The 24514-nt window shown below is 47.0% G+C and overlaps 1 protein-coding gene across 5 annotated transcripts in view; it reads right to left on the bottom strand.

The window, feature by feature from the left end:
• Positions 1-5577: 5577 nt before the first annotated feature.
• Positions 5578-24514, bottom strand: part of LOC119972543 (NSFL1 cofactor p47-like) — a 38204-nt gene continuing 19267 nt past the window's right edge. For all 5 annotated transcript variants that reach the window (XM_038809412.1, XM_038809415.1, XM_038809413.1 and 2 more), the window contains 5 exons: positions 21649-21741; positions 15458-15567; positions 13970-14107; positions 9542-9700; positions 5578-6519 (listed from right to left, as the gene is read on the bottom strand). In XM_038809412.1, the coding sequence (XP_038665340.1) occupies positions 6357-6519; positions 9542-9700; positions 13970-14107; positions 15458-15567; positions 21649-21741 (663 nt within the window). In that variant the 3' untranslated portion in view covers positions 5578-6356. The remainder of the gene's footprint in view (positions 6520-9541; positions 9701-13969; positions 14108-15457; positions 15568-21648; positions 21742-24514) is intronic.

The raw sequence follows: 24514 nt of genomic DNA, 5'->3' as shown, positions 1-24514 counted from the left end.
ATTGGATCACGTCAATGTGTCAATACAGTGGTTAACACAGTTGCTTCACAGCGTCAGGGTCCCAAGTTCGATTCCCGGCTTGGGTCACTGCCTGTGCGGAGTCTGCACATTCTCCCTTTGCGTGGGTTTCCTCCGGATGCTCCGGTTTCCTCCCACTAGTCCGAAAGAGCTGTTATGTGAATTGGACATTCTGAATTCTCCATCCATGTACCCGAACAGGCGCCGGAATGTAGCAACTACAGGCTTTTCACAGTAACTTCATTGCACTGTTAATGTAAGCCTACTTGTGACAATAAAGATAATTATCATTATGAAGTTTGGAGTTTCATTAACAAGTTATAAAACACTAATTTTGTATGTCCTTCCTTAAACTTAAAGGAAAGGTTTTGGATGAAAATACAAAAGATTTAATAAAAGTCAAAGTCTCTTATCTACAGTCTTAAGTTTACATATAATAGCCAAACATTGTAAAGTTTTCCTATATTTTTCAATTTAGTGAGAACTCACCCGTTTCAAACATTACCAAGAAAGGACAAGACACATTTCTACCAACTAAAAATATCTTGAATACTTAGAGATAGTTGTAAAACTTCTGTCATCCACAGGAAACCAGCAGTAACATGAGATTAAGACCAGGCTAATCAATCAATGCTGAATAATATTCATTTCTCATAGTTTAAAATGATAGTGTTCAGGCGACTTCCGGTGGCGGCAATGTGGAGTTAAGCCGCACGTTCGGCAGCTCCCGCATTTTTTGGACTTTCAGGCTCTTTTAAGAGCCCGCAACGGCACTGTTTCAACTTTTCCCCGGGGGGAAACACAGCCAGTGTGCCCAGCGGCCGTTGGATGGACTGGACTCGCAGTGGAGTGGTCCAGAAGTCGGTATTACCACAGAGAAAGGCGAGAGGCAGAAAAAGCAAGATGGCGGCAGGCGGGGAAGCAGCAGCGTGGCAGCAGTGGGCGTGGGAGCAGCAGGAGCTGCTTCAGCGCTCCATCAAGGAGCTCAAAGTCGAGATTTTGGAGCCGTTTAAGGCCTCGCTGGACAAGCTGGTGGCGACTCAGACCGTGGAGATTCGGGAGCTGCGGCACAAGGCTTCGGAGAATGAGGATGAGCTTTTGGGCCTGGCAGTGAAAGTGGAGTTGCAGAAGGCACTGCACAAGAAATGGCAGGCAAGGATGGAAGAGATGGAGAACCGCTCCCGCCGGAAGAATCTACGGATTTTGGGCCTCTCGGAGGGGCTGGAAGGTTCGGATTTGGCGGCCTATGTGGTCCTAATGTTAAACTCGCTGATGGGTGCGGGGTCGTTTTGTGGTCCCCTGGAGCTGGAAGACACCCATCGAGTGCTGCAGCGGAAGCCCAGGCCGAACGAACCGTCCGTTTTCACCGCTTGGTTGACCGGGAATGCGTGTTGAGGTGGGCGAAGGAGAGGAGCAGCAGGTGGGAGAACACGGACGTTCGGATTTTTCAGGACTGGAGCGCAGAGGTGGCGAGGAGAAGAGCTGGCTTCAATCAAGCAAAGGGAGTGCCCCACAGGAAGGGGGTGAAGTTTGGCCTTCTACAGCCGGCTCACCTCTGGGTCACGTACAAGGACCGCCAGCTCTATTTTGACTCTCCGGAGGCTGAGAACTTGGATTCGGACTGAGGGGAAATGTACTTTGTTTGGAGGCTTTGCCCTCTTAGGTATCCTTTTGCCTATATTGGCTGTGTTTGCTGATGGTTATTTCCTGTTTGTTTTCGCTGTTTTAGTTACGGTTATTTGGGTTCTTTCGGGGTTTCTTTGGGGCTGTTGGTTATTTATTGTGGTGCTTTTTTGTTTTTTCCACTGGTGGGTTGGGGAGTAGTTTGGGGTCCCGATGGGTCATGTGTCCGTCTTTTTCCCGCGTGTTGGGTCGAGGGGCGGGGCTCGGGTTGGAAGCGCGGGCTTTCTTCCCGTGCCGGAGGAATTGGGGGCGGGGCCGGCGCTAGTAGGGAGGGATTGGCGGCTGTGTTGCATCGGGGGGGGGGGGGGGTGGGTCGTGGTTATGGCGGGAGTAGCCGGGGTCAGCAGAAGTCAGCTGACTCATGGAAGCATAATGTTGGGGGTACCGCAGCTAGGGGGGGCCCTAGCTTGGGGGGGGGGGGGGGGGGTGCCGGGTTGTTGCTGCAGGGACTGTGAGGGAATGGATGGTGATGGGCGGTGGGTTTGCCACCGTGGGGAGCAGGCTTGGGGGGTTCCCTGGGCACGTGGTAGGTTGAGGAAGGGCTATGGCTGATCGGCGTAGAGGGAAGGGGACGGCCCCTCGGGTTCGGTTGGTCACATGGAACCTGAGGGGACTGAATGGTCCGGTGAAGCGATCCCGGGTCTTGGCTCACTTGAGGGGGCTGGGAGCGGATGTGGCTATGCTCCAGGAGACGCACCTCAGGGTTATGGATCAGGTGAGGCTAAGAAAAAGTTGGGTGGGACAGGTGTTTCACTCGGGGCTTGATGCAAAGATCCGTGGGGTGGCAATTTTGGTGGGTAAGAGCTTGTCGTTCGTCGAGTCCAAAGTGGTGGCGGATAGCGCAGGTAGATATGTGATGGTGAGTGGGAGACTTCGGGGGAGCGGGTGGTCTTGGTTAATGTTTATGCCCCCAACTGGGACGATGCGGGCTTCATGCGGCGTATGCTGGGCCTGATCCCGGACCTGGAGACAGGGGGATTGATTCTGGGTGGGGACTTTAACACGGTGCTGGATCCGGCTCTGGACTGCTCGAAGTCTAGGATGGGCAGGACGCTGGCAGTGGCCTCGGTGCTGAGGGGGTTCATGGATCAGATGGGAGGGTTGGACCCTTGGGAGGTTTCTGAAGCCGGGGGGTAGGGAGTTCTCCTTTTTCTCCCATGTTCATAAGGCGTACTCCCGGATTGACTTTTTCGTGCTTAGCAGGGCGCTGATCCCGAGAGTGGTGGGGGCAGAGTATTCGGCGATAGCCATTTCTGATCATGCTCCACATTTGGTGGACCTGGAGCTGGGTGAGGGGAGCTGGGGGAGGGGAAGGATCAGTGCCCGCTGTGGAGGTTGGATGTGGGGTTTTTGGCAGAAGAGGAAGTGTGTGGGCTGATCCGTAGGGGTATAGAGGGGTATCTGGAAACCAATGACAACGGGGAGGTGCAGGTTGGGATGGTTTGGGAAGCGCTAAAGGCAGTAGTTAGAGGGGAGCTGATATCTATTCGGGCGCACAGGGAGAGGGGGGGGGGGGGGGAGAGGGTCGAGAAGGAGAGGCTGGTGGAGGAGATGGTCAGGGTGGATAGGAGATATGCAGACACCCCGGAGGAGGGGCTTCTGAGGAAGTGGCGCAGTCTCCAGGCGGAGTTTGATATTTTAACCACCCGTAAGGCGGAGGCGCAGTGGAGGAGGGCACAGGGGGCGGTGTATGAGTACGGGGAGAAGGCAAGTTGGATGTTGGCCCACCAGCTCCGGAAGCGGGAGGCAGCTAGAGAAATTGGTGGAGCCACGGATGCAGGTGGGAACTTAGTGCGGGGTGGAAAGGACATCAATGGGGTGTTCAGATCCTTTTATGAGGGGCTGTACCGGGCGGTACCCCCTGGGGAAGCAGGCGGGATGGACCACTTTTTGGATAAGCTGGAGTTCCCAAGAGTAGGGGACGAGCGGGTGGAGGGTTTGGGGGCCCCAATTGAGTTGGAGGAGCTGGTGGAGGCATTGGGAAGCATGCAGACAGGGAAAGCGCCGGGGCCTTACGGGTTTCCGGTGGAATTTTACAAGAAATTTTCAGATTTGCTGGGCCCGCTGCTGGTGAGGACCTTGAATGAGGCCGGGGGGGGGGGGGGGGGGGGGGGGGCTCTGCCCCCGACGATGTCCAGGGCAATTATCTGTTTGGTCCTGAAGCGGGACGAGGACCCCCTTCAGTGTGGGTCTTATAGGCCGATCACGCTCCTTAACGTAGATGTCAAGTTGTTGGCAAAGGTGGATGTGGTCCCGACGGTGATTCATGAGGACCAAACGGGGTCTGTAAAGGGGAGACAATTGAATACCAATGTGCGGAGGCTCCTGAATGTTATGATGATGGCGCCGGTGGCTGAGGAGTCAGAAATAGTGGCGTGGATGCGGAGAAAGCTTTTGATAGTGTGGAGTGGAGTGGAGTTACCTGTGGGAGGTGTTGCGGAGGTTTGGGTTTGGTGAGGGGTTCATTAGCTGGGTGAGGTTGCTGAGGTACTGCGGACTTCTCGGGATATAAGCTCAATGTGGGGAAAAGCGAGCTGTTTGTCCTGCACCCAGGGGGTCAGGAGAGGGAGATAGGGGAACTCCCGTTGAGGAGGGCTGAGGGGAGCTTTAGGTATCTTGCGGTCCACGTGGCTAGGACCTGGGGGGCTATGCATAGGCTTAACTTTTCACGGCTGGTGGGGCAGATGGAGGAGGAGTTCAGGAGGTGGGATGCGCTGCCGCTCTCGTTGGCGGGCAGGGTCCAGTCGGTTAAAATGACGGTGCTCCTGATGTTTTTGTTTCTTTTCCAGTGCCTCCCCATATTGATCCCGAAGGCTTTTTTCAGAAGGGTGAATAAGTCGATTCTGGGGGTTGTGTGGGCACGGAAGGCCCCGAGAGTAAGGAGGGTATTTTTGGAGCGAAGAAGGGAGGTAGGGGGCCTGGCGCTGCCCAACCTGTGTGGATATTATTCGGCGGCGAATGTGGCGATGATTCGCAGGTGGGTGACGGAAATGGAGGGTGACGCATGGAAGAGACTGGAGGTAGCATCCTGTGCGGGTACGAGTCTGGAGGCTTTGGTGACAGCCCCACTTCCACTCCCCTCGGCAAAGTACTCCACGAGTCCAGTGGTGGTTGCGTCCCTCAAAATCTGGGGACAGTGGAGGCGGCATAGGGGGGGAAGTGAAGGCGTCAGTTTGGGCCCCGATCCGGGGCAATCACCGTTTTGCGCCAGGGAGAACGGGTGGGGGATTTGGGAGTTGGCACAGGGCAGGCATCAGACAGTTTGGGGACCTTTACTTGGATGGGAAGTTCGGGACTCTCGAGGAGCTGGTGGGGGAGTGGAACCTCCCCGCTGGGAACGCTTTTAGGTATATGCAGGTCAGGGACTTTGTTAAGAGGCAGGTGGAGGAGTTTCCACGGCTGCCGCCAAGAGGGGTGCAGGACAGGGTGCTTTCGGGGACGTGGGTCTGGGAAGGGAATCCAATGAATAGTAGCAGAGACTAAAATGATAACAGAGACTAAAATGATAACAGAGACTAAAATGATAACAGAGACTAAAATGATACCTCTTCCCTGCTGAAGCAGAATGGAACATATTCGTCTCACTTGCAGATGTGACAGCCATTTCACAAAACTTCGTTGCTGTTTTGAACCAACAGAATGATTCTTGGTAGAAATCATTTTATGATAATTGTTCAATGGTTCCTCCCTCCCTTATATGCGGTGTTTAAATCATGTAATCAGCATAGTCCAGAATTGTAGCTTATTTTTCTCCATGCCATTATTCATTGCCTACACAACCAGCTCTCAATATAAAAATAAACAAAATAATCAATAACAATCTTTATACTATCAGTGATAACCACCTCATAACTCAAACTTTATCCATGGAATATATTTTTTTAAGAATAAGAGCATTCCAATTTTTTGAGATATCAAAGTCAACTTCTTAACTAGTTTCACAAACAGCTATAAAACATGCACTTTCTGCTGCAGCCACTCTCAAAGAATCTATTAATTCAAGACATTTTAGACAGGGCTGGTAATATTCATCTCAAGGAAACAGCTGGCAGTGGCAACTGAAGCAACATTCACTATAGCATACTTTTATGGAATACATTTCAAGGACATTTTATTCCACAATTGAGGTTACCAACAGTATATACATTTTAATTACTTTTTACAGATCCCATAAAATGTCAATAATATATGTAATACTGGCATATAACTACTATCATGCATAAATACAACACCTGCCCTGATTACAAAGTGCATTTTTCATTTCCGGATGGACAGCTTAAATAAGTATTGAAAAAGTGAGTCTAGCCCAAATAAAGTAGTGGTTGTTCAAACCAAGTTTCAAGATTATAACAGTCGTCCAAAATCTCTACTTACTTTTGGAGCATTTTTCCAGTTACTAATATTACACAGGATTTCCTAATTGAGAAGTAGTAGACTTGTACATATTAACAGTTCATATTTAATGTACAGGCAAGTGTTCTGGAAAGCCTTCATAAGAGGGCAAGGTTAGCCTCCTCCTGCAGGTCCACAGCACCTTTATTTCTCCTTCCAGTGTGAAGATAGTTTGGGGTGAAAGTCATGGCAATTTTACCACCTTTTGACATGCAGCTCAGATTCAGTATACGGAAAGATGTTAAGGCCCCAGAAAGATGAAGTTACTTCAGACGCTGAACAATGACTGCATTAAGTAATTTGGCCTCTTGCAAAGTCTGCTCTTCATCTGTCAGCTCTTTATTTGGGAAAGTAGTCATCAATACAAAAGAGGAAGTAGCAAAGGTAGGACGGTGCTGAATGATAAATTGACGAATATCACTAATTCTGTAAATAAAACAAAAACTTCTGATGAATGCACATTAAAGCCTCCTGACTGAGATTCAGAAAATCAAGAAGATTGAAAGAAAACAAATGCATCTTTGGCTTAAATATCCATTATACCACAGATGTTTGACATTGAGGGCAAAGCATCTGGAATAGGGATTGTGCATAGTCTCTATTCAACTCCAAGACATTGATCTGATTCTCCCAGGATATGGATGTTTTGGTTTCTTCTTCTCATTCGCCTTGTTGCTCTGTCACTCGTTTTTAGTCTTCATCCTTTGTTCTGTGCATCTTTTCCCAGTGATTTGGCTTTTACAAACTGTGAAGTTTGATCAGAATGCAGGACATTTCCCTCTGTCTATGAACTTGATCAGAATGCAGGACATTTCCAGCTGTCTGTGAACTCATGTGGTTGTCCACAGCCCCTGCACATATTTCTCTTTGCTGCACATTTTTTGTTTCTGTTTCATTACATCATCCCTGCTGCCTTTTTTTTTTTGACTTAACCCCTAGCCATTTGGATAGTCAATGTCTTCATCTATCTACATGTGACTTTATTTGTTCTCACAGGGTCTAAGGCCTGTGATATTGAGAGCTTATCCTTTCCAGTCAAATCCGTTGTACGATTGGGTGTGCAGAACATCAAATTAACCTGCCTCAGGCTTTGAAATTGACTTTGGGTTTTAAAACTGTCATCCTCTCATCTTCCAGCTACTAATCAAATTTAACCCTTTCTTTCCTGCCCACAAAAGGATGTAGCCGACTGTTTCTTTTCACTGATGCCTTTCAAAAAGCTATTCGAATGGCGTTCTGCATTTTGTTTTAATTTCTTAAATGCCTCCATGATATAATCAACTTCCCAATTCATTATGGGCAGCAGTTAAGCATCATTGTTGTGGCAGCAGTCATTTTGATTTTACACAATTTGTTCAGTTTTTTTTTCTTCCTGGCACTAATTTGTGTTCATTGTTCTCGATCAAATTCAACATTAAATCCATTTAAAATTATTCACAGACAGCTGCTACCACCATGTTTGCAGGGTGTGGGTTCTAAATAACACATTTCTGGGTCACAGAGGCGGATGCTTATATAAATCAGCAGCTGCCGCCACCTGCGTGAGTTTGATGATGTAGGTGTCTGAAATCTGAAGTGTGCAGATTAGACCAGGTCTGAACATGGGTACCCTTTGGGAGAAGTAGGGTACGCCTTTGGATATGGTCCCAGAATACCTTTGGAATAGGTCAGGTGCCCTTTGGAAGAGGCAAGGCATCCTTTGAGATTGTTAAAAGCAGACATAATTCTACCTAAAATGTGCAGAAACTGAAGAACTATCAAAGCTGTCAAAGAACTAACTAATTGGAGCTGTCAAGGAGTTTAATGCTTTGGGGATTTAATTCTTCTTTAAAAAGTGTGGCCTTTAAAAAAAAAATCAGTGCATGATATTTCACTGTCTAAGGCAGGGGTGGGCAAACTTTTCTGTGCAAAGGCCACATTCAGAAATTCACAATTTTAAAGGACCGCATAGTATATTAAGTAAAATAATTAATATTTAAAATAGCCAAAATAAAAGGTTTTTAAAGAAAAAAAAAGCAATTAATTTTTATTAATTAATATTTTAAAGTAGAAACTTTACATGAAACACATTTATTTGAAAAACAAAGTAACTCAGTTTAAAGAAAAAAAAGCAATTAATTTTTATTAATTAATATTTTAAAGTAGAAACTTCACATGAAACACATGTTGTGCCGAGAAATGATCACCCTACTCAAGTCAACGTATCCACCCTATACCAGTAACCCAACAGCCCCCCCCCCCCCATTAACCTTAATTAATTTTTTTTTATGACTTGATCTTGGTGGGCCGCATAAAGACCTTTGGCGGGCCGCATGCGGCCCACGGGCCATAGTTTGCCCACCCCTGGTCTAAGGGCTATTGTTACATGATTTATGCCACACGACTAATTTTACAACCTGATATTAACGCAGTGGGGTGCCTGTTAGGTATGCAGTTTGATTGGCAGCTCCATGTGGTTATCAAATAGAAATGTTTGATATTTGTGCTGTGTTTTTTTTTTAAATAGTGACTCATCATGGCTCCTGAGGTTTGCCCAATGTGGATACAAGGCGAGTTAGCATGCTTAAGGTCAAAGAGTGGTGGTTGGGGTATGGGTTGGAATGAGTTGACAAAATGGCTTAGAGGGCCATGGAGATGAGTGGAGGGAATGAGCTGAGGGACAAGGGTTATGGGTAGGTGAGCATAGGGTGGTACTGGGGCTATGAAGTGCATGGGGGTGTGACTAGAGCTATATAGGCTGGCGTTTGGGATATATGGAAGTGGGTAGAGGGGCATATGGTGGCATTGGGGGTAGAAAGATGAGGGGGTGGGTAGCTTTGCGAATGAGGAACCATGGGGGTGGGTGGGGAGATACGAGGGGGCATGGGGAGTGTGTGGGCATGAGAGCTGAAGGGATGTTTTATGCTTTGTTAACCTTTAAAATAATAAAGGGCAAGGGCAGCACGTGACACAGTGGTTAGCACTGGGACTATGGCACCGAGGACCCGGGTTTGAATCCCAGCCCTGTGGAGTTTGCACATTCTCCCCGTGTCTGCGTGGGTTTCAACCCACAACCCAAAGATGTGCAGGTTAGATGGATTGGCCACACTAAATTGTCCCTTAATTGGAAAAAAAAAATTGGGCACACTTAAATTTATAAAAAATAAAATAACAAAGGGCCAGTACACGGAGGCTGGTCGGAACACCAAGCAGACTCTGCACTTTTTCTGAGGTTGGCGGGCCCCACTTTAATGCATGCGCCTCCCACAATGAAAGTCTAACCTTCTGGCCCACTTTCTCCCTGGTCTGATTCGCACAGCCAGGAAATGTCCCAACTCCATTCTCCCAGTCTGCGAGTGAAAATCCAGGCTTAGCTATCACAGCTATCAGTATGGTTGTGGATGTACATGAACACATGAAAAGGGGCACTGTGGTTACATCATAAAGTGAGAAACATATCAAATCTTACCGATGAGTTTGATTGAATTTCTGTACTAAGCGACTTCCATCTGCTAGACGAATCTGAACATTGGTTGTTGGCTCAGAATCATTTACATCCACAAAATTAACAAAATATTTGAATTCTTCCTCAGGAGAAGATGGTGTGCTAACTATGGTTGGTGTTGGGCTATACAAAGGATAAAAGCAAAAAGAAAATCATGATAACCAACAGTAGGCACTTTCTCATTAACTTACAATTTGGGAAACAATACACTAAAACATGGTATATTTATTATTCATTTAAAGTGCTTCGAATGCAGAAAAGATTATTCTTTACATACCCAAGTCGAGGTCAATCTTACTTCAAATTGGGATCCCATCCACCAGCTTAAACATTTACTCTCTACACTACTAATATACCATATCTGCAGTATTCCATCAATAAAATACACTGAAGGAACTCACCAAGACTCCTTCAAAAGCATCTCCCAAATCCCTACCACCCAGAAGAACAAGGGAAGCAGACAGATTGAAACATCAGCACTTACAATTCACACATTGTCTTGACTTGTAAATATATTGACGAAATTCTGGAACTGTCTACCTGACACCTTTGTGGCAGTACCTTTACCACATGGACCATGTGGGAAAGTTACTGCCACAAAGGTGTCAGGTTCAATAATAATATAATAATAATAAGAATCGCTTATTATCACAAGTAGGCTTCAATGAAGTTACTGTGAAAAGCCCCTAGTCGTCACATTCCGACGCCTGTTCAAAGAGACCGGTACGGGAACTGAACCTGCGCAGCTGGCCTTGTTCTGCATTACAAGTCAGCTGTTTAGCCCACTTTGCTAAACCGGCCCCATGCCAGTTCAAGCAATAGTGATTAGGGATGGTCAATAAATGTTGGCTTTGCTGACAACACTATGGATGTATAGTGTCTGCTATCACATCCACCAATGTTTCTTTTTGCTAGATGATAGAAGCTATGAGATAGCAAACAAGTAGAACACTCTGGTCGGCAGTTTACCTTTTTCTGCAGAGGTTAAAACCTGTCTACTATGGCACCAAGAATGGTAACACAGGGATGGCCATTGGATCAAACTCAGAAACTGCAATGTGAAAGGTACATCAGGTGGAATTATTCCATGCAAAACGTGTTTAGAAATTACTGCCCAACAAGTTATCAAGGCTGATCATATCAATAATTTTAAAAGAGCCTTCATTATCTAAATTATCTTGTAATCCAGATTGGACTCTTTATTTACAAATGTCAACCGTACATATCTTTCAAGGACAAGAAACTTAAGTAGGTCTGTTGTCAGAAGAGCAATTGTAGGCATGTTGAGAACCAGCAATCACAAATGTGAACAGTGCCCGGGACGCCCAGCCAACTGCACCCACATGTCCTGGGCGTGCCCCAGACCTGTTGGGTTCTGGATAGACTTCTCTGAAGCAATGTGCAAGGTTTTGGGGGTGAGGTTGGAGCCAAGCCCGAAAGTTGCAGTCTTCAAGGTATCAGACCGGCCAAAACTATTCATGGGTAGGGAAGCCAATGCCCTTGCCTCCCTAATCGGCCGCTGAAGAATCCTACTCGGCTGCTGATCAGCAGCGTGACCCAAAGCTGCAGACTGGCTGGCTGACCTGTCGAAATTTCTCCACCTGGAGAAAGTCAAATTCACCATCCAGGGATTGGAAGAGCGCTTCTACAAGATGTGGAAGCCATTCACCAACTTGTTCCAGGACCTGTTTGAAGCCAACACCCAATAGAGCAAAGGGGAGGGGGGCACCACAGAAGGGTTAATAAAGTGCCAAGGAATAAAGAAGGGGGAGGGAAATGGAAACAGCTGGGGCAAATGACGGGGTGCTGAAAAACAAGGCCGCAGAGGAAGGACCTGACGGCAGGGTCAAAAGGTCCCAGGTCAGAACGGGGGCAAGCACAGGCCAAATTAACCCTGTATGGGGAGGAGCAACCCCCTCCCCCACCCCCGACGGAAGCCTGTAAATAAAACCGGCAAACGAGCTGTGCCATTGTACATTGTCCCACCCGGACGGAGGCGAGGTACCCCAAATGTAACGCCTCCTTCTCCCGTCTTTTCTTTTTGTTGGGATTGACGCATGTAAATAATGAAAACCCTGAAAATATGTAATATAGAGAATGACGCCAATGAAATACTTAAATAGTTAAGGGGGGTGGAGGGGCTGTTATTCCATATTGGTGTGGGAGGAGGGGCTATTCCTGCTGTGATGTGTTGATGCATGGTCATACAGTGAAAAGTACTGTTCTTCTTGCATGCTGTACAAACAATGCATACCGTACATAGGGAAGGAAGGAGAGACTGCAGAATATTAATGTTATTGTTATAGCAAGGTGTAGAGGTAGGTCCATTCAAAAGTCTGATAGCAGTAGGGAAGAAACTGTTCTTGAGTCGGTTGGTACGTGACCTCAAACTTTGGTATCTTTTTCCTGACGGAAGACGGTGGAAGTGTGTGTCTGGGGTGCGTGGGGTCCTTAATTACGCTGGCTGCCTTTCTGAGGCAGCGGGAATTATAGATAGAGCCAATGGATGGGAGGCTACGTGATGGACTGGGCTACATTCACAACCTTTTGTAGTTTCCTGCAGTCTTGGGCAGAGCAGGCTTCATACCAAGCTGTGATACAACCAGAAAGAATGCTTTGTATGGTGCATCTGTTGAAGTTGGTGAGGGTCGTAGCTGACATGCCAAATTTTCTTAGTCTTCTGAGAAAGCAGTCGTTGGTGGGCTTTATTAACTATAATGTCGGCAGGGGAGGGACCAGGACAGGCTGTTGGTGATCTGTACACCTAAACACTTGAAGCTCTCGACCCTTTCTACTTCGTTTCCATTGATGTAGATAGGGGCATGTTCTCCACTACGCTTCCTGAAGCCGATGACAACCTCCTTCATTTTGTTGACATGGAGGGAGAGATTATTGTCGTCGCACCAGTTTATCAGATTATCTCATTCCTGTACTCTGTCTCGTCATTGTTTGAAATCCGACCCACTACGGTGGTGTCATCAGCAAATTTGAAAATCGAGTTTGAGGGGAATTTGGCCACAGTCATAGGTGTATAAGGAGTATAGTAGGGGGCTGAGGACATAGCCTTGTGGGGCACCGGTGTTGAGGATGATCGTGGAGGAGGTGTTGTTGCCTATCTTTACTGATTGTGACCTGTGGGTTAGAAAGTTCAGGATCCAGTAGCTGAGAGAGGAGCTGAGGCCAAGGCCACGGAGTTTGGAGATGAGTTTCATAGGAATGATGGTGCTGAAGGCTGAGCTGTAGTCGATAAAAAGGAGTCTGACATAGGTATATTTGTTATCTAGGTGTTCCAGGATAGAGTGCAGGGTGATGGAGATGGTGTCTGCTGTGGACCTGTTGCAGTGGTAGGCGAACTTTAGTGAATCAAGGCAATCTGGGAGGCTGGAGTTGATTCGTGCCATGACTAAGCTTGCGAAGCACTTCATGATGATGGGTGTCAGAGCCACTGAATGATAGTCATTAAGACACGTTGCTTGACTTTCTTTTGGTACAGGGATGATGGCCGTCTTCTTGAAGCAGATAGGGACCTCAGATTGTTGTAAAGAGAGGTTGAAGATGTCTGCGAATACCCCCGCCAGCTGATCCGTGCAATACCCGAGTGCTTGTCCGGGTATCCCATCCGGGCCAATGGCTTTCCGTGGGTTAACCTTCAAGAAGGCTGCTCTGACGTCTGCAGTGGTGAGCTCAGATAAAAGTTCATCCGTGGCTTCTGGGGTGGAGGGCTCATTCTCGCTTACTTCTTGCTCAAAGCGGGCATAGACTGCGTTGAGCTCACCAGGGAGGGTTGCGTTGGAGCCGACGATTTTACATGCCTTCATCTTGTAGCTCGTTATGTCTTGCAGACCTTCCTTGCCATAGACGGCGGGGATCCGTGAAGCTAGCCTGGGACTCGAACTTTGTCCGGTACTGTCTTTTGGCATCTTTGATGGATTTCTTTAGATCATATCTGGCTTTCTTGTAGAGGTCAGGGTCCCCTGACTTGAACGCCTCAGACCTAGACTTCAGCAAGCACTGGATATCTCTGTTCATCCAGGGTTTCCGGTTGGGAAACACATAGATTTGCTTCTTTGGCACACAGTCTTCTGCACACTTACTAATGAAGTCAGTTACTGTAGTGGCGTGCTCATTCAGCTGGTCGCAGAGTTTTTAAATACTGGCCAGTCCACTGACTCTAAGCAGTCCCGTAGGAGATCATCCGATTCCTCAGAACAACAATGCATTACTTCCTTTGACGGATTCTCCGACTTCAGTTTTTGCTTATAAGCCGGGAGCAGGAGCACAGCCTTGTAGTCAGAATTGCCAAAGTGTGGGCGGGCTATTTAAGCTTTGAGGACATTTCTAAGTGGCAAATCTAATATATTGACCAACAACCCAACTACTATAACCTCCTACCTTCCCAGTTTTTGTCCATCTCCGGAAAAAGCCTTGAACTTCAATTTGTGCTTCAAATATTCTTCACTTCTGTGATCCTCCATATCCAAACTTACTTGATTTCCATGAACCAATTTTTGAAGTTCAACGGGAATCTCCCTGGATTGAGCAATGCACACAAAAACATAACATAACTGGAACTTCATTTAAGCAACGGGTTGGATCAGATATATACATGTGAAGATTAGAATGCATGATTAAAGAGGAAGAAAGTGGGCAAGGAGATGGATAGGAGAGAAAAAAGAATGAAGATGCGAGAATAAATTTCAAACAGCATGAGAATTAGCGTGTACAAAGAGACAAATGGCATGCAATAATGGAGAGAGGTGGACTTGGCAAAGAGCATACACAAGATACAAACACATACAAAAAAATAACATGCAAGGCAGACAGTGTCAAATTTCACAGATCTGGGGCGGGATTCTCCCCGACCCAGCGTGACGGGGGGTCCCGACGTAGGGGAATGGCGCCAACCACTCCGGGGTCGGGCCTCCCCAAAGGTGGGGAATTCTCCGCACCTTTGGGGGCTAGCCCCGCGCCGGAGAGGTTGGCACCAGAAGACTGGCGCAAAAAACCGGCGCCAGCGGCCTTTCAGGCCCACCACCCGGCAGCGGGGCTGGCCCAAAGGCTTTCGCCGGTCGGCGCATGCACCGGTGGTGACGTCAGCGGCATATGGGTTTCTCTTCCGCTTCCACCATGGGAGGAGAAAGACTGCACCCAGGGCACTGGCCCGGAGTCTGAGCAGGGGGCCCCGATCGCGGACCTGGCCACCGTGGGGCACCCCCCGGGGTCCGATTGCCCCGCGCCCCCCCCAGGACCCCGGGGGCCCGGTCGCGGCGCCGGTCCCGCTGCCACCAGAGGTGGTCAAACCTCGGCGGCGGGTGAGGCCTCCCAGCGGCGGGACCTTGGCCCATCCGAGCCGGAGAATCGCCGCAGGGGCCTCGCCGATCGGAGTGGCGTGATTCCCACCCCCGCCAATTCCCAGGTGGCGGAGAAACTCTGCCACGGCGGGGGCGGGATTTTCGGCGGCCCCAGGCGATTCTCTGACCCTGCTGGGGGTCGGAGAATTTCGCCCCACATTTCTGTTCTGAGTAAAGCTCTATCCCATGTTCGAGCTACGTGTCTCAAAGTAACTCATTGAAAACACGTCAGTAAATTTATTTGCAAAACAATCAACACTTCAGTGTTTAAATTAAATTAAAAAAATAAATAAATTTACAGTACTCAATTATTTTTTTCCATTGAGGGGCAATTTAGCATGGCAAATCCACCTAACCTGCACATCACTGGGTTGTAGGGGTGAAACCCACGCAGACACGGGGAGAATGTGCAAACTCCACACGGACAGTGACCGGGAACGAACCCGGGTCCTCAGCGCCGTAGGCAGCTGTGCTAACTACTGTGGAAGTGCTAACCACTGTGAACACTTCAGTATTAATGGCATCTTACCCTTTGCCAATGGATTCCAAAAACACAGCATTTGTAGGGTCTGTATAGGTTCGGAGTTCTCCATCATCCAAACTGAAGCCATTTTTCCACAATTTCAACAAAATTTGAACCTATCAAAAATGACATATATATTTCACACAAGTTAACTAGAAAATAACATTGAGCTCATTCAATGTCCAATTAACAAAAGTCTCTTCATCAAGATCTCCTTTTTATTTAAATAAAATCAGGATAAATAAAAATGTGCTGTAGCTTTGGTTTCTTTCATAGTAAAACCAACCCAGATAGCACATATGAATTCAACAGCTAAATTAAATCGTATTGCACCAAAACATTTTACGACTCATTCCTTCATAAATTAAATGCTTAGCTGCTAAACTTTTAAATGGTTCATCCATTTAAATAATTCAGAGCGAATTCACTGAATACAGTCCACTATACTGTATAAAAAGGGTATGGGGTAGACAACATTTCAAAGAAATCCATGAATTAGATTAATGTGAAACATGTCATGAGCACCTAGATATATTGGGGCTGTTTAGCACACTGGGCTAAATCGCTGGCTTTGAAAGCAGACCAAGGCAGGCCAGCAGTTCAATTCCCGTAACAGGTGCCGGAATGTGGCGACTAGGGGCTTTTCACAGTAACTTCATTGAAGCCTACTCGTGACAATAAGCGATTTTAATTTCATATTTCGTAGCACAGTGGTTAGCACAGTTGCTTCGCAGCACCAGGGTCCCAGGTTCGATTCCTGGCTTGGGTCACTGTCTGTGTGCTCCGGTTCCCTCCCACAAGTCCCGAAAGACGTGCCGTTAGGTAATCTGGATATTCTGAATTCTGCCTCTATGTACCCGAACAGGCGCCGGAGTGTGGCGACAAGGGGCTTTTCACAGTAACTTCATCGCATGGAAATTATAATAAAGACAAATTCTTCGAGGTTCGATTTAAGAAAATTTATTTACACAAATATTTGCGGAGGGGAGTGGTCTGGCTGCAGAGCCATTCCACAGCACTCTGAATTATACAGTTGAAAACCATTGTATTTATCGTGTGAAATAAACAACTTTAAAGAGATAAAACCTTGAACATACGCAAGAAGAAATACAAATGCTTTGCCCTTGGTTTAAAAACTCGAACATGCATTTTGTTGTCCTTCAGAAGAACAACTTCTTATCATAATAAGGCCGAGTCCAAAATATTAAGCAGTATTTTGTTTACGGGGCTCTTGCTGGTTCTTGACCTGTGGATGAGGCCTTCTTTGGCCTGCATAATCACGGCCAGACTCTAAACCAGGAAGTGCAAAGCAAGAAATACAAATTAGAGTTAAATCATGTAAAGAAAACAAAATAAAGATTGTGAAATACAATTGGGATTAAGGGAGAGAGGTAAAAGAGACAACAAGAAAAACAAAGTTGAATTTTGAACATTAATTTGTACATCCTCTTCATGAAAAGCAGGACAAATCCAATCCAGTGAATTATGGTACCAATGGCCTACTAACAATCGTTTTAAAGTGACAGAAGGCATCACTGATCATGCCATTAGGTAGCACTTAACAATAAATTGCGAACTGATGCTCAGTTTGGGTTCCTGACATCATTGCAGCCTTGATCAAATATGGAGAAAGCTGAATTCCACACAAGAAAGATTACCTATGTGTGTGGTACCAAGGAGCCTAGAGAATAAAAACCTTTAAGCTATGAGGTTACATACAAGTTGGTCCCTTTAAGTTATCTTGTGTGCGTGGCCGTGAAGGGAAATTTGGAAGGACGAGGCACTTCAATAAACAGGCTGCACAGTATTAAAAAAAATGAGAGTACTTTGCTCTCTACTGGCTGAGGTCATACTTAGTGCAAAAGAAGATGATTGTGGTTGTTGGAAACCAACACCTCAGTCCCAGAATGCAGCTGCAGGAGCCCCTCACAGCAAAGCCCTCTGACCATCATGCAGCTGCTTCATCAATGATCTTTGAATCATCATTTGATTAGACACCCGAGATGTTGGCTGATTGATAGCAATGTTCAGTTTCATTCACAATTCTTCAGTCAGCGAAGCAGACAATGCTCCCATGCAGCAAGGTTTGGGGGAAAAAACCCGTGCTGCATCGGAAAAATGCTAAAATTGTGCCATGAGGCATGATGATAAAAGAGGCCAACAGATTTCTTTTGTGAAAACTGCAACTTTGCAGGATGAATTTTGTAGGAACAGACAGAACGACAGTTTGCAACTGTCCATTTTGCTGATAACACTGTTTTGGAACAGTGAGAAAAAGGCTCTCCCAAGGACGAATAAGGCCTGTGGGCCGGAGGATAGATTATATGAATGCACTATAAACTACAAGCTTAAACATTATAAAATAGCACGGATCTCCGAGATGCAAAGGTGATAGCCCTGGAATCAACATTCGCAAGACAGGACCCTGATTTTGGAAGCTCACACGCACTCCCACCAGAGCAGACCTGGCCAAGTTCTCACTAGCGGGTAGTATTTTTGTTCAAGTTGTGAGTCTTGAAACTTATATAACTGCTTAAATAAGCACATAACTGTTCAAACAAACTAGAAAATAAAAGTTGTATTACATCATTAGTTGTGAGGACTGATTTGCCTGTTTTGTCAGTTGCCGCCAGGAGAGGGCAGCAACACCTGACTTGGGAACATCCCACACTTGGGTTTATAAGTGGCAAATAACATCTGCGCAGCACAAGTGTTGGGCAATGACCATTTCCATTCAAGAGAGTCTAACCATCTTCCTTCAACATTCAACAGCATTACCATCACTGAATTTCCCAGCACGAACATTCTGGGTGATATCATTAACCAGAAACTTAACTGGATCACCAACATTAATATTATGGCTACAAGAAAAAGTCAGAGGTTAAATACTCTGCAATGGATGATTCACCTCCTGACGCCCTAAAGTCTTTCCACTGCCGAAAAAGAATATGAAGTGAGAAAGAATACTTTCCACTTGCCCATGGTGTAGCACGTACAACACCAGAGACTCAACACCATCCAGGACAAGGCAGCCTGCTTGACCAGCACCCCATCCACCATCTTAAATATTCACTCCATCCACCACCATTGTAGGAAAGGTCATTTTTAATAATTGTGGTTTAGTTATTTGTCATGGTCAAGTAATTGAAGTGTGGTAATCAATTAACCCAATGTGATAGTCTGCTCAATTATAGTCAATGTAAGACACTAGTATCACATCATCTGAGTCTTTGTCTGCAGCTGCATCCTTAGTTGACAAATGAAATATACCACAACACCCTAGCCCTAAGCAAAGTACACAACTATGGTTTAATTACAAAGCACGTGTTGTGAAGTCAGAACATGGAACCATTGTACTCCCTGGTCATTAGCACTGATCAGTTATACTCGAGTTAGAAGGCCTTATTGTCTAAAGAAAACAGCTGTGATTTTCAAATCTTCAGTCTTATGTCTTAAGCTAGCATAGCCTTTTAACTTAAAGTGTCTTTCCTTCAAAGTATATAACAGTCCTATGTACTACTTTGGTCCTGTCACCGTAAGAATTAGATTCAGTAATCAGTTTTTGTAACGATGTAGTTCTCTTGACTTTTATTTGTTCTGAACATGTACTTTATAAATGTATTATGCTATATATTTTATGTATACCTGTTACCTAAGTTCTAACATACTGGAGGCCGCAAGCATGTGGAGAGGATGCCGGAGCAGTTGATTGGGGAAGAGGTCTTTGACTGGACCCATGAGGTGGATGTGGTGCACAGGGCACTGAGGAAGAGGCTGCAGGTTGAGGAGCCGTCGAGGGTGATAGTGGTGCGGCTGCACCATTTCTTGGGCAAGGAAAATATTTTGAAATGGGCGAGGCAGACCAGGAGCTGGACCTGGGAAGGGAGTGAGCTGAGGGCCTACCAAAACCTGGGCGTGGAGTTGGAAAAGTTCAATCAGGTAAAAGCTGTCCGCTTCAAGAAGGGATTGAAGTTTTGGGTTTTGTATCCTGCCCGCTTGTGGGTGACTCACCAGAAGCAGGAGTTTTATTTTGACTCGCCAGAGGAGGCGTTGGACTTCATGAGGGACCATGGACGGGGAAAGAGTGTGAGGATACAACTTTGAAGAGGAGCTTTCTAGTTATGGTAGAATGTTTGGGGTGGGTAGTTTGGGGTGGGTTTCGATGAGGGAGCAGTGATGGTCAGTTTGTCTTTCATTCTTCTTTGTTGGTTGGTGGATGGAAGACAGTGAGGCAGTTGTGGAGGGCCAGAGGCAGTTTACAAGAACGGGGAGAAGACGAGTAGGATGCTCATCCATCAGGTGAGGAAGCAGGCAGCAACAAGGGAGTTTGGTAGAGTGAGGAATGAGAGGGATAATGTGGTGATGGACCTGGAGGGGGTGAATGGGGTATTTGAGACCTTTTATATGAAGCTATATGAGTCGGGGCCATCGACGAGGGAAGAGGGAATGAGGTGATTCCTGGATGGGTTGGAGTTTCCCAAGGTGGAGGAGAGGCGGGTTCAGGTCTGGAGGCCCTGATTGGACTGTGGGAGGTGATGGACAGCATGGAGGCGATACATGCTGGGATGGCCCCGGGACCGGACGGGTTCCCAGTTGAGTTTTATAAAAAGTTTGGGGCGGAGTCTCAACATTATTGAAGGCTTCCATCTCCCTGATTCAAAAAAAAGTAAAAGGACCCGGGGCAGTGCAGGTCATACTGCCCGATATCGTTATTGACCGTCGAGGCCAAGCTATTAGCAAAGGTGCTTGCATTGCGGATTGAAGACTGGGTGCTGGGGTTGATTGGGGAGGATCAGACAGTTGTCGGCGAATGTGCGGAGGTTACTTAATGTGATTATGGTGCCCTCAGGGAGGCAGTAGGTTGAAGTAGGGGGTAGTGATGGACACAGAGAATGCTTTTGATCAAATGAAGTGGGAGTATTTGTTTGAGGAGCTGGGGCTATTTAGGTTCAGGCAAGGGTTTGTAGATTGGGTCTGGCTGCTGTATAAGGCAGTGTGCGGATAAACCGAGTGAATTTGGGGTACTTCGGACGACACTGTGGGATGAGACAGGGGTGCCCGCTCTCCCTATTGCTTTTTGCCTTGGCGATAGAGCCATTGGCAATGGATTGGAGAAGGATTGAGCGGGGGTGGATCCGATCATAGGGTTTTGTTATATGTGGATGAGCTGTTATATATGTTTCAGACCCATTGGGCTGCATTGGGGGAATTATGGAGAATTCATGGGAAGTCGGACAGTTTGGGGGATATAAATTAAACATGGGAAAGAGTGAGGTGTTCCTGATCAATGCCAGGGGCAGGAAAGGAGGTTAGGCTCATGGGGATGAACTTTCGATACGTTGGTGTCCAGGTGGCGCAGAGCTGGGCCCAGCTGCATAGATTGAGCTTGGCCCGAATGGTGGAAGGATGAAGGTGGATTTTATGAGGTGGGATGCTTTGCTGTTGTCTTAGGCTGGGTGGGTGCAGACAGTGAAAATGACAGTACTGCCTAGGTTTCCGTTCGTGTTTCAGAATCTCCCTATCTTTGTCGCTAAGTCATTTTTCAGGAGTGTAAATGGGTTGATCTCGGGGTTTGTGTGGGCAGGGAAGGCCCCACGGATGCGGCAGGTTTTTTTTTGAATTGTGGCGCGGAGGACCGGCATTGCCGAATTTGATAAATTATTATTTGGCTACAAACATTGCGATGGTGAGGAAATGGGCCGTGGAGGAGTGGCCGGTTTGGGGACGGGTGGAGGCGGCATTGTGTCGGGAAAGGAGTTTGAGGACTTTGTTGTTGGCACCTCTGCCGTTCTCGCCAGCCAGGTACTCTGTTAGCTCAGTGGTGGTGTCGGCTTTAAGGGAGTGTATGCATCACTTGGGGTTAAAGGGTATGTCGTTGGGGGCAGCACTGCTACCTTTCAAATAAGATATTGCTTCGACGTAGATGTAAAGCTAGGTAGTATGGATGGATATCCAGTCAGGTTCAGCCATTGTAAATATAACAAATGTAAAATTCTTCAGTGAATGCAGACACAAATGATGCAGGCAAAATCCTGGCGGTTCACGCGTGTCTCTATAAATAGACACAGATTAAAACTGTAGTTGGTGTATTAGGAGGTGTGTGCCTGTAATATAAATGCTTACAAAAGTATGTATAGATTGGTTGTAGTTCTATACTTCACTAACGTGCTTTCTGGAATATAACACTCAAAACTTACATCCAGGTTAGAATCTTGGTTTTCATCTTGTGATACATATTCAGATTGTTCTTGTGATGATGCTCCCAGTCGGTATCCACCACCAGCAAATGGCTATAAAATAAATCAGAAACCGTACAACAAATACCACCATATTTTTCAGAATTGTTGTGCATTCGTACATGTATTTGAACATTTAAAACCTTTGCCCAAATGTTAAGTGCATCCATCACCTTATTTCCCACTACAATGGGCTGGAAAATTGTGGTTAGTGGTGAAGCAATGGCAAACGCAATTGTCACAAAGAAATGTGTCCACAAAGATCTAATAATCTATGTGACATGGATTTCACCATACTCAACAGCAGTTTAAATCTCGCATCAAGTCAAGGGATCTCCAGGCCCCAAGCACCAGTGTAAGCAGGATAAGTAGCCAATCACATTGACGTATTCTCACCGAGTTCAAAGCACTTTTCCCTCCACTTTTAATACACATTTTCAGACAAGTAAATAATTAGGTTTGAATAAGATTGAAACTTAAACATTGTAAACAAACTTACAAAAAGTGTAGAATTTTATCATGTGGAGAAATTTGACATGCCACAATATAAAATTAGATTTTCAGGGCTAATAAGGGTATTTAGCAGTAATTATGAACTTAGAATGTTATTAACAACCCAGTCACATATTATTCAGCAAGGGGTATCTTTTTCCAAGAGTTTTTTCAGCAAGGCTAACAGCGTAACAGTGGAAGTTTTCATTAAATTCACTAATTGCTTTGGGATTATTCTTGGGGGTGTGGGGAAGAGAGACCTGAGCACACCTTAGGAAGAAGCCTAGAATTTGTGACACGGGCGCAATCTGACAAAAACGTTTCTAAGTGTCATTTGTGGCGAGATTTGCTAGCTCTGTTGGCGGGTTCCCCACTGCTATCTAACCACACAGTCACTTTTTTGGGCCATGGGGAGTTTCTCCCCGGTCAAGCCCACACTTAGAATTATTTTCAGTATTGGGGAGCGGAACTCACTGGCCAGATTGGCTCCTCAGAGATCGGGCCACCATTTTGAAAGGGTCTCTAAGTAGGGTCTGAGTCCCTCACATCCTCAACCCATGGGAAATGTCACCATGACACACATGGACATTGCCCGCTCCCCCCCCACCCCCAAAGTGATGACACCCCCAATGATGCCACTGAGTGTCCCCCTTCTTCAGACCTTCCCATGCCCCCATTCGGGCCCCCCATTCCAGGACTCTCACCCTTCACACACCAACCTTTCAGAGGCCCCTTCATACTCCCCTCCGCCCTCCTTTCATGGGCACAGCCTCTCCCGAGGCCCTGGCGCTTGGCAGTGCCACTATGACACTGCCACGCAGTGCTCCTACCAGTTTTGCAGTGCCTCCTGGGCATCTTGGCAGTACCTGGGTGGTAGTGCCAAGGTGCCAGCCTGACAGCGCCAAGGTGATCACATTTCAGGTTGGAGGGCCAGGAGTCCACCCTGCCCTATCCCTGACCACTCAGGTGGCTCTGATGTCCCTAGAGATCCTCCATGTGCTGTAGTGCCTGGCCCACGTTTGTGCGGACCAGTACTAATAGGCGCTCTCGTGACAGCTCGCTGAGGAGCTGGTTAGATGATGGGATGCTGTTAGATAGGGGGACGTTTCTGTCAATGAGATGGAGATTGGCCTTAAATAGTGGTAACTGCTTTCTCACCATGCCACTGTGGAATCCAAATCTTGCCAACAGGAGAGGCTGGTTGGATTGGAAACCGATTGCCGCTTGGCACAGTTCCTGATTTTGGACTCACCCACGATCTAACCGGCTCGCTCCAATTCGCGCCCGGCGCGAGGAGGCCGATAGATTGCGCCCAACTGGATTTCGCATCACTCTGTGTGGACCCCCAAAGTTGTAGGCTATCATTACCACCATAAAATCCAGCCATTATTATAGACCTACACAGGGCAGATCTCTCAATCCAAAGGTCATATGCAAGGAGTTGCAATGTCACACACAGACGTAAAAAAATATTTTATCAGATCGGCTAAGAGTTGGCTTTGCAAGAAAATCACACAAAACTCCACGTGTCCCAGTTAACTAAGATTGTTGTCCTTTCCCTATGATCCCGACTGGTTCTGCATCCCGACAGATCTGTTTCAATGTCTTCCATGGCCTCACCTCTGTAAAGTGATCTCCAGCCTTGTACTCCGATTCTGCTAATTGACTCTGCTGTGAATCTGCACCCCCTCCAAATCTGCCATTGGTGGCGGAACTTCAGTTAACGTGCCTCTGCACTTCAGGATTCCTTTGCTAAACTCTTCCAACTTGCTACATGCTTCCTTGCTCAAAATGCCCATTAAGGACCCCCCTGGCCAGACTATTGGATGCAGTGGAGTCGAGCTGGGACACCCTGTTCCCCTCAGATGCTCGGCGGGTCAGCCACAGGGCAGCCTGTGCCTCCTGGGAGGAAGTGTCAGCAGGGTGATGTGACCGGGAGGACTGCCACACAGTGCCGCCAAAAGCCAACGACTTCCACTGGGCCGTACACCCCCCCCCCCCCCACCCGCCCAACGACCTGGCACCACCCCTCCCAGCACAGGGAAGTGCAGGAGATAGCGCCAACAATGTATGGCTCCGACGCCAACACTGCTAGGGTGGCGACCACAGTGGAAAGTCTGGAACAGGACGTCAGCACCATAGGTGGTAGTGTCCAAAGCGTTGTCCAGTTCGTGACAGGCATGGCTGAGCGCCTCAGCAGCATGTCCCAAACATTGGGAGATGTGTCCCTGACGCTGGTAGACCGTTCCAAAGTGTCGCGGAGCATGCCCCGGTTGCCCGGTGGTGTGTCCCAGACGGGGGGGAATGACGTGCCCCAATCTCATGTGGACCATGG

Source organism: Scyliorhinus canicula, chromosome 10, assembly GCF_902713615.1.
Source record: "Scyliorhinus canicula chromosome 10, sScyCan1.1, whole genome shotgun sequence".
Lineage (NCBI taxonomy): Eukaryota > Metazoa > Chordata > Chondrichthyes > Carcharhiniformes > Scyliorhinidae > Scyliorhinus > Scyliorhinus canicula.
This window is presented reverse-complemented; position numbering and strand designations above follow the sequence as displayed.